This window comes from Odontesthes bonariensis, chromosome 1 (genome assembly GCF_027942865.1).
Source record: "Odontesthes bonariensis isolate fOdoBon6 chromosome 1, fOdoBon6.hap1, whole genome shotgun sequence".
NCBI classification, from domain to species: Eukaryota; Metazoa; Chordata; class Actinopteri; order Atheriniformes; family Atherinopsidae; genus Odontesthes; species Odontesthes bonariensis.
Window position 1 is genome coordinate 27,301,654 of NC_134506.1, and position 9,947 is coordinate 27,311,600.

A 9,947-nucleotide genomic window follows, 5' to 3' on the forward strand; every position below is an offset into this window, starting at 1 on the left:
AACTTGGACAAACTCACAGCCAACGGTTCAACATCTGAGGTGCAAAGGCACTTCTACTCTCCATGAAAAAAATATTTTGTCCTCCCATTCCTGCTTTGTCCCCATCAGGGGTCAGAGCTTGTCCATTTGATCTGCCAGTGATCTCACACTTCCCATGAGGCTCGAAGGAAGAAATAGTTCAAGCTTCCTCCTCTTTTTCCTAATTTTGTTCCTGCTCTCTACCCTAGGTGTCTCCTCTTCATTTATTTTGATTTGTGGTCTTATTCCAGGCATTACTTGGGCTTTGGAAAGCTGAGTTAGCTTCTCCAACAGGTTAACAACTTTCCTGTCGCTATGGTTATGTATTATAACAATGTAAACATAAAATGCCAGTGTTAACAGTAGAAGTTCTGTCTTTTGAGAGAAAAAAGCTCAGTAGAAAATCTCAATAAGATGCAGACGGACGCAGTGTGGCCAGAGCTGCTGCAGCAGGCTGGGGCATTTTTGGGACATATCTTTTTTACAGTTTTACAACAAGTGTCTTATAACAACTATAATGCAATGATGAAAGGAAGGCATACCGAAGCACTGTATAGCTTATTTCAGAACAATTCTAAGGTACTTGTATTTAAGTACTCCCATTTTACACTTATATTTCTACCACATTAGAAAGCTTTCAATGATTGTTACTTTTAAGGATGAAGATTTCATGCAATGAATGATATAGGACACTTCTAAAACACAGTACAATGAAAAAGATATCAGATACTCCCTTTACCCTTCTGACGTGATCGCATTTGGACAACTGTTTAAACTGTTTCAATCCAATATCCCTCCAAACATCAAAGATTGGAGAAAAACACAGATGATTGAAAACGGATTTGTTTAACAGCACCTACTTTTCCTCTCTTATTAATCTTATTAATCACCAACCCACATAAGGTTGGGAGTACAGGCCCAACTTTTTGCTGATGCTCATATACTTTTCCTAAATATTTTTAATTTTATTTGCAATGAAGTGCTTTATTGGTAGTTTGACTAAAATAAGAGATTCTGGCTTATATAGAAAACTATATAAGATTCCATTATTCTTAGCTAAAGATTAAAACACTAAATTTTCCTCTTTATGTCGAACTCTCGCGACAACATACCTGAGTGTGTTTTATGACAGTATCACCTGAGAGTTGGGACAGGAGCAGAAGACCGGGTACAGGAGCTACATGTAAGATCATTCAAACGGTTTTGCATGTTTTTCACTGCCGACTTACATATTTCTATGTAGGGATACATACTCATACCCGGTTCCAACGCACGACCGTTATCTTGTGAACTATTTCAGCTTTTACATTTGACCGCTGTCACTGTCCTACAGTTAGCCTTAGCTGCTAGCTTGCTAATGCTGTAAAGCTAGCATTTTCACGACAGTTTGACTGTGAAAAGGCGTTAGCATACGTGCTTACTAACCTATGGACCAGCCTGATAAATCGTCTCTATTTGTTGTTGCATATGAATAGATAGCGTCTTGTAAATGTTTTTTATTAACGCAGTCATACAAGTCTTGTGAATTAATTAAAAAACTAAATATGACCATCAAACCTGTCTGCCAACACTTGGAGGAAGTTTGAAACGTTAGCTAAACTGACACGCTTTAACTTGCACGAATGTCACACATAAAGGGCAATAAAATTATTCATTTCGTCCTAAAAGTGTCAGTCTGTCCTAAATTAAACACAGCATGTCTGTGTATTGGTTCGTTACTATGTTAGCTGCTGCAAAACTATTGGGCTGTTGAACACCAGTTCAAGCTTCGAGCTGAAATTATGTTGTGTGTGTCTGTGTGCTATGTTTGAATTAGATGTACTATTCATAGCTGAAAAACACACCTAGAAATAGAAACAACACAGTAAAAGTTAACATCATCTTTAAACGTGAACAAAAAAAAGTGAACAGAATAAAACATTTAAAAAATTTTTTTAAAAAAAAAAAGACGAGTTCACACTAAACTAAAGATGGTGTCTGGTAAAACAGTTTGTCCTGTGCATATATGTTCATATACCCACTAAGCTAGTCTTACTCTTAGCTAGCTCTGGATTTAACTTAATTTAAATTTTACATGAGGGACCCAACTCGGTGGCCAGTGCTTGTAGGGTCAAGGGGAACTTGGTATAACGGCTGCTGAAAATTGACAAAATTATTAGCCTATTTGTAATTATTAGAAACGCTGGAATTTAATGTCTTGCTGCTGGATTGTGCTCTCTGTGGCAGTGAGGATGTCTCTGAACGAAGAGGGTTTTGTGGTGCGGATCCGAGGACTTCCCTGGTCCTGCACACAGGAGGAAGTGGCCAGTTTCTTCTCTGGTGTGAACACACATATCGTTGAAACCTAAAGCATAAAATTAACTGAGTGTTGAATGATAATTTTTTGAGAGTCGTAAATTTATCTTAGTTCTCCTCCTAGTTTGAAACTCTCTTCAAAGTTTTTTCTATTGCAAGAATAAACATCCCAACAGAAAGAGTTGCTATTTCAGTTGTTTTTGCAGGCATTTATTGCCTCATAACACAAATGCAGTCCCGTTTACCTAACTGACACGAGATTAGTTTTTCTGCGTCATCTCTTGTTGCTACACCAAAAGTATACCAATATTATGACCATGAGGAAACTATTTTTAAAAGAAACTGAACCAGTACCGTTTACATGCAGACTGTGACATCGTGGGAAAAGTAAATGGGGTGTGTTTCACCTACTCAAAAGAAGGCCGTCCCAGTGGTGAGGCATTTATTGAGCTGAAAACTGTAGAAGATTTCAAGAACGCTCTAGCGAAGGACCGTAAATACATGGGACACAGATACATAGAAGGTAGGAAGTTTTCACAGTTACAACAGAAAGACAGAATGCCGAATGTTGGAGTTGTAATCTCTTACTTTGTACTTTATTTTTGTTACTTTGCATGATTTCTGTTTATTTATGAGATTGATTACTTGCAGTCCAGGATCAAAGTGTTCTGTTACGATTTAATCCGTTTACGTTAGCTTCAGTAGCCTTACACACTATATGTGTCACAATACAAAGTTTCTGTGTGCGCTGTTACAAAGATGATACGTAAATGAGAAAAATGTATATATATCTATGTTTGAATTATCATCTCTGTTGTGATGTTTGTGCCTCTGTTCCTGTGTCTGAATCAGTGTTTAAGTCAAACCGTAGTGAGATGGACTGGGTGCTGAAACGTAGCGGCCCTGCTGATTATGACAGCTGCAGTGGCTGCATGCTGAGATTGAGAGGCCTCCCCTTTGGCTGCAGCAAGGAGGAGATTGTCCAGTTCTTTTCAGGTACATGAACATTGAAACATGCATTATGTGAAATTGTAGTGCACTCTGGTGATGGAAAAAGTAGTTTTTGCAGACTTACTGTTCAGCCATTGTTGCAGTTTCTCCACTGTTGTCTGAAGGCGCTGCAGAGCAAGCAAACCAAATTAGACAAAGTCATTAAAAGAAACTCAAGCATGTAAAGTGTCTCAAAATGTAGCACTCGCCTGCTGTTTCGTATTTGTTAGAGGCCTACGCTTTTCATACAACCCCGAATCATTGAACATGTCTTACTTAGCCTCATTTACAAACAAACAAAAAAAAAAAAAAAAAAAAAAAAAAAAACTGGCCAGATAATAACTAAATTATATTTAGTTTAGAGGAAGACACTTTCATACATTTCTCTAAGTCTGGTGGTTCTGATAGATCTTCAAACCTTAATGTAGAGATTCTGAGTTTTTGTTGCTTCTAAAGGCGTTTTAGTCCCTGTTAAAGGGGAACTCCGGGGCATTTGAAGCGCAATCCCATTGCTAGAGGTTGTCAAATACTGACAGTAGGACACAGACAGGTGCAAATCTGCGCTCCCTGTGCGGAGATTGCGCTGTTTGCGCAGCCTGTCATGCGAGACTAATACGTGGTGGCTAAGGGGCAAGCGCTAACCCTTCCACATAAAACAACAACTTGCACACTGCAGAAACGTCACACCACTTTATAAACCATCCGACAATAAAGTCACAAGCCTTACCATCAAAACCATATGCATGGTTCTCACATTACTGGCATGGGGACGTTACAAAACAACTTTATAAACAGCATGTCACTTACCGGTTGTCAGTAGGCGCGCGCATGTTAAAGCCCAAAACAGTCAATGGACGATAATCCCATATACAAAACAATTATCTTCTCTAGAAAAACTGCGTTCAAGTATTTAAAACATTACAACAATACATGCCCAGTAATATTGTTGTAATGTTTTAAATACTTGAAAGCAGTTTTTCTAGAGAAGATAATTGTTTTGTATTTGGGAGTATCGTCCATTGACTGTTTTGGGCTTTCACATGCGCGCGCCTACCAACAAGAGGTAAGTGACATGCTGTTTATAAAGTTGTTTTGTAACGTCCCCATGCCAGTAATGTGGGAACCATGCATATGGTTTTGATGGTAAGGCTTGTGACTTTATTGTCGGATGGTTTATAAAGTGGTGTGACGTTTCTGCAGTGTGCAAGTTGTTGTTTTATGTGGAAGGTTTAGCTCTTGCCCCTTAGCCACCACGTATTTGGCTAGCATGACAGGCTGCGCAAACAGCGCAATCGCTTCACAGGGAGCGCCGATTTGCACCGGTCTGTGTCCTACCGTCAGTATTTGACAACCTCTAGCAATGGGATTGCGCTTCAAATGCCCCGGAGTTCCCCTTTAACAGGTGCTCGCTTAAACATTCCCATATTAGGAAATGTGTCTTGGATTGTTTCATAAAAACGCCGCCAACTGCACTTTGAGCGGTGCCTTCCACCTTGACAAATCGTAACACAAATCATTAACTTGACTTCACTTTCTGTACATCAGTATGGATGTTACACACACACTTGTTCGTTCTTATTTTTTAATTGTAGTCTGTTACTAAACTTGTCCATGTCTAGAAATGTTAGTTTGTTATCGGCCATGATTTACATGTTAAGCCATTATTTAGCACGCTCATGTGACTTGAATAAAAATGCCTCATAAAAGGATTTACTGACGGGATGAGCTGAGCTGGGCTGGGCTGGTTTGCCTTACGGTAGAAAGGCCCACAAAACTAATCTGGAGTCAGTTTTGTTAATAAACTAATCTGCAGCTTTTAACGAGGATGATCACAACTGAGAAATCAATATAGATAACTCTGTGACTCAACACCAATTTAGAAATGGATAACTAAATAAATCAAGTCAAATTGGCTGGTGAGCAGTTGTACTAGAGTTGAAAAATAAATGTACAATATTGTTGCTTTAATGCTTACTCCAGGCCAGTGCTTGTTCTTTTTTTCACTGCTTAGGACAAGCAAGCTTAGGTCCAGTTCCTAGACGACCTCCTTTTTTTTTTTTTTAATGAAGTCTTAGTAGGTAGTATAACCATTTGTGTATTCGCTGTCATGACCCATATTTCTCCTGAAAACTCCACAGATTCTCTGGGTGTTGTTCTATCTATTCTATCAGTCTACCTACCGACCTATGTATTTGTGTGCTTGGGTTGAAGGGTTGAGAATCGTGCCAAATGGGATAACTCTGCCAGTGGACTACCAGGGGAGGAGCACAGGGGAAGCCTTCGTGCAGTTTGCCTCAAAGGAGATAGCAGAAAAGGCTCTGGGGAAACACAAGGAAAGAATAGGGCACAGGTGGGACAGATGGGAGAGGGACGGGCTGGACTGGGTTGGCTTCTATTGTAGTTCTCAATGGGTGATCATATTAGAATAACTGTAGTATTGATGAGATGGGTTCTCTTCTGGTTAAATGAAAATGATGGGTTGGTATGCCAGAATATACAATTTAAACATGGTAATTTAATTGGGTGGGTCATGTAATGCCTGAATATTATGAGTGGGATTTCATGGGAATATTTCTTGCTAAATGTTGAAAATTGGGATAAAAGGAAATGTATTTAATCTTTAAGTTTGAAGTTGGTGTGACTATTGTATGACAAACAGTTCTGTGGTCTTTTAAGACAGCAACATCTGGATAGATTTGATTGGTACTTCCTTTATATATTGACATGTGTTGTAGATAGAAAACAGTGGAAGAGGGGATTAAGTGTAGAATTGTTGCAGTCAAAGCATCTCTGTGATTCTAAATCAGAAACGCAATCAAAGCATAACCTAAACGCCTTGTTAGGGATTCGCTTTATGTAAGTAACTGTGGTGAGGTTGGTGTAAAAAAAATCCTTCAGCACAGCCCTAAGCCCAGCTAATGATGAGATTTTGTTGAGGTTGTTCATTCATTTTGTAGTACTATTTAGAATACTTATCTTTGTGTGTTTATCTTCTCTTTGTGTAAATCATATCTGTGCCTATAACCAGAGTTGAGCTATTTCTACAACTTAACTCTTTCCTTTATCCCCTTCATTCCACGGGCCGCTCATGTTGCAGATACATAGAGATCTTTAAGAGCAGTCGTAATGAGATCAGAGCGTACTATGAGCTCCCCCGAAGGGGAATGGGTGGCCAGAGACCAGGACCCTATGATAGACCCATGATGTCGGGCCCGAGGGGGGGATTCTTTGCGCCCGGGCCCGGCCGTGGTGGAACTGTGATGGATAACATGAGGAGTGGAGGTGGTTATGGAGGAGGTATGCCAAATATTTGCATTAATACACATCATCCAAAAACAGATCAGTATGTATAAACAAATCTGTGTACTTGTATTTCTAGCGATGTCATTTTCTAAATGTTCTGTCTGAAGGGTTCATTAAGCATCACTCTTAACTTGGGATGACAAACCTTTTCTCTCAGTGGTTCTGTTCCTCAGTTCTGTCATTGATTCTGTTGGTTCTTCAGCTTTTATGCCTTCAGTGTGGGAAAGTTTAACGTCAGTTATCCCCTTTCTTTCTGCTCCGTTTCCAGGTTATAGTGGCTTTGACAGCTACAATGGTATCAGCAACTACTGCTTTGGCAACGGTATGTTTGATGAGCGAGTGAGAGGAGAGAGGGGTGGAAGAGGTAAAGTTCAAACGTTATTTACTCTCGAAAGTTTGGCAAACTAATAGCTTGCTGTAGAGTTTATTACATCTGCTGAGAGGATCAAATGGTTTTCAGATCATTTTACAGTTTGGCTTAACATTTTAGAACTTAAATATTAGTTCAAATCTTTGCCTGTCACACCTGTCATTTATATAAAAACTCTGCACCTTGTAAGATGCGTTATTAAATCACCTGCTGTTTCGTTTCAGTTTCATCTGCAAGGTTTTATTACATTGTCATGAAGTAAAATTGTTTCTTCCCTTTAGGAATGGGAGGTCCCGGTTATGGTGGACAAAGTGACGGTGGCTCAGGTTTTCACAGCGGGCATTTTGTCCACATGAGGGGTTTACCTTTCCGGGCCACAGAGGGAGACATTGCTAAAGTAAGAACACACAGAGTTACCATGGCATCCTGCGTAAGGGAACAGCAAGTCCTTTCGTTCAAAAGAATAAAAGTTTTATTTCGATTTTGTTTTGCCTGGAGAAGAAAACAATGACAACTGTTTGATTTCAGTCATTCTGGAAAAACTTCAGTTGCCTGCTGTGTAATATTTTGGCAGATTTCAGTCAGAGGCATCCTCAGGGCTGCTATAGAGCCCTCTCTATGTGTCTGGAATTTATTAGTATTTTTAAAAGTTAATGTGATAATGCATTAATGCAAACTCACTCAAACTGTATTAAAAAGATGAGTCCCATTAATGCAGGGGGACATATAGTTAAATTCTTGATCCGCACTATAGTTGTTGCTGGAATACAACCAGCCTACAATATCATATTCTGGCTGAACACCAATAGCGCTGCTGGTGATATGTCATGGACAATATTTAGCAAGATATCAGCCTCCAGCAAAATAACAACAGCGATTCAGTTACCTGATGGTGTTAAGTTTTGTAATCTTGGCAGAATCTGTCTTTATTGCGACCTGGCATGTAGCCGATCTGGGCCGTGCAGTGACGAGCAGAAGCCAACAGAGTCTAACTGTGTTCTTATTTAAACAAGAATAAGAACCAGGGCCAGTCTTGACACTTAATGGATGACGATGAATATTCTTATCACTTCTTCCTAAACTCAGCCAGTGATGCAAAGTGAAATCAGTTTGTGCAGATTACATTTTTTAATTGCTTGATGGTCCTAGGAAGGATTGAAATGGTAAATATTCTAACAGTTTTTTTTTTTTTTTTTTTGCTAAAGACGAGACCGTAAACGTTGATCTGTGAAATCTTCTTGTTTTTTTTCCCCACAGTTTTTCTCTCCTTTACATCCATTGAGAGTGCACATTGACGTGGCTTCTAACGGGAAGTCGACTGGAGAGGCAGATGTAGAGTTTCGTTCTCATGAAGACGCTGTTGCAGCAATGTCCAAAGACAAGAATCACATGCGTACGTCCTCCGTTTCTCTTCTTTAAATGCTGCTCTTAAATTTGTTTCCACTGACACTTTTCTAATTTAGGATTCACAACATCTATGAGACAGAGCTGCTTGTGGATTGACAGCAGAGCCACAGGCAGTTAGTTACAGAGGTATAACACCACATGCTGGCAAAGCCACAAGAACAAACTGACTCTCAGGGTTCTGGTTGACATTCAGAGGCTTTGGGAAACTGTGGAAGAGTCACTGAAAACATGCATTTAGAAAACTCTGGTGTTGGTATCAATTTAAACTGCTATTGTAACCCATAAAGGTATTTCAGATGATACTAAAGACTGTAGCAGAGGCAACATTGTGTGTTAGTAGAAACAGTATGAATGATGTTTTGATGTTCTCTCCACAGAGCATCGCTACATTGAGCTGTTCCTAAACTCAACATCCAGTGGAGCAGCTGAAATGAGTGAGTTCTCGTTCAGGCAATCATGAAACCATTAAGCTTTTCACATATTACGGCTAATGTGGCCCTTAGATATAATTCAAACCAACTCATTTGTGTCAATTCTTTCAGGTCGTGGTGGGAGTGGTTACTATGGTAACTCGGGAGGCGGAAGCTCACGAAGCAGCAGCCTGCGAGGTCCATACTGATGATGTCACCCAACTCTTCCGGGTTCATCCTGGCGTTTGTCTGCATCTCTTTGGGCCACATTTAATCTTTAGTGTTTCTAAGCAGGAAAGCTGATGGGAAGTCAAGTTGCTGTTTGACCAACTTGTTTCTTTTGGATTGTCGTACAACTGCATCCAAAATACAATGTCAAACAGGTAAAACCTCAGCAGCACCACTTTCACACCCCACCTAAAAGCAAAAGAGGAACAAAACAGCTGCTCATTCGTTTAATTCCCGGAGCCGTGACAGGTGCTGAACATTAAAGGTTCTATTTCTAATGCTTTTTTATGACCGTTGGATGATGTAATATAGTTTATTACAAGTCACATGAACACAAAAAGATGTAGTTACAAAGTACTTAAGACAGGTCCATTTATTCTTGTGATCAAATTAGGAGAAATCCAGAGTTTTAAATTATACCAGAGCAGTTGCAGAGCTTCATCCCACAGATTCAAAGCTGTGTTTGTTTAATACACAGAAAAAATGTATATACATGTACTTTTATGGCGCTCCAACTGAAGGCCCAGGTGTGGTCACGTGGACTCTGTCTCCTAATAAAACAGTTGACACGGAGGTTATCTTGATCCGAAGCGTTCTCTTGAAAATAAAGAGACCATCCTGAAAACACAGATTTCAGATCAGCTTTCCTGGTGTGAAAGGTTTTCTAAATGTGATCCAGTGTGTTTTTTTATCAATGTTTTCACAGTTCATTACAGAATTTAAAACCTAAGTTGAATATAATTTTCCACTCTTAATGAGTGGAAGCGAAACAAAATCTATATTTGAGCTGTAAGATAGCAGATGCAGCTGTTGTACATTTTGCCTAATAAATTTTATATTTAATTGTCCGTTTGCCTTCCTGACTGACTTTATCCATGAAGATGTGTTGACTGATTGCAAACGAAGCTTTGGCCCGAGGGTAAAGG

At 39.5% G+C, this 9,947-nt stretch overlaps 1 protein-coding gene across 1 annotated transcript; it reads left to right on the plus strand.

Annotated features, from left to right (window-relative positions):
• The first annotated feature begins 1,144 nt into the window (after window positions 1-1,144).
• hnrnph3 (heterogeneous nuclear ribonucleoprotein H3 (2H9)) lies at window positions 1,145-9,869 on the plus strand. Its single transcript, XM_075462613.1, has 11 exons — window positions 1,145-1,201; window positions 2,245-2,337; window positions 2,681-2,836; window positions 3,166-3,309; window positions 5,515-5,653; window positions 6,401-6,600; window positions 6,875-6,970; window positions 7,258-7,373; window positions 8,234-8,369; window positions 8,761-8,817; window positions 8,926-9,869. Exons 2-11 carry the CDS (start codon window positions 2,250-2,252, stop codon window positions 9,000-9,002), a joined length of 1,209 nt encoding a protein of 402 aa, XP_075318728.1. The 5' UTR covers window positions 1,145-1,201; window positions 2,245-2,249; the 3' UTR covers window positions 9,003-9,869.
• Window positions 9,870-9,947: the final 78 nt, after the last annotated feature.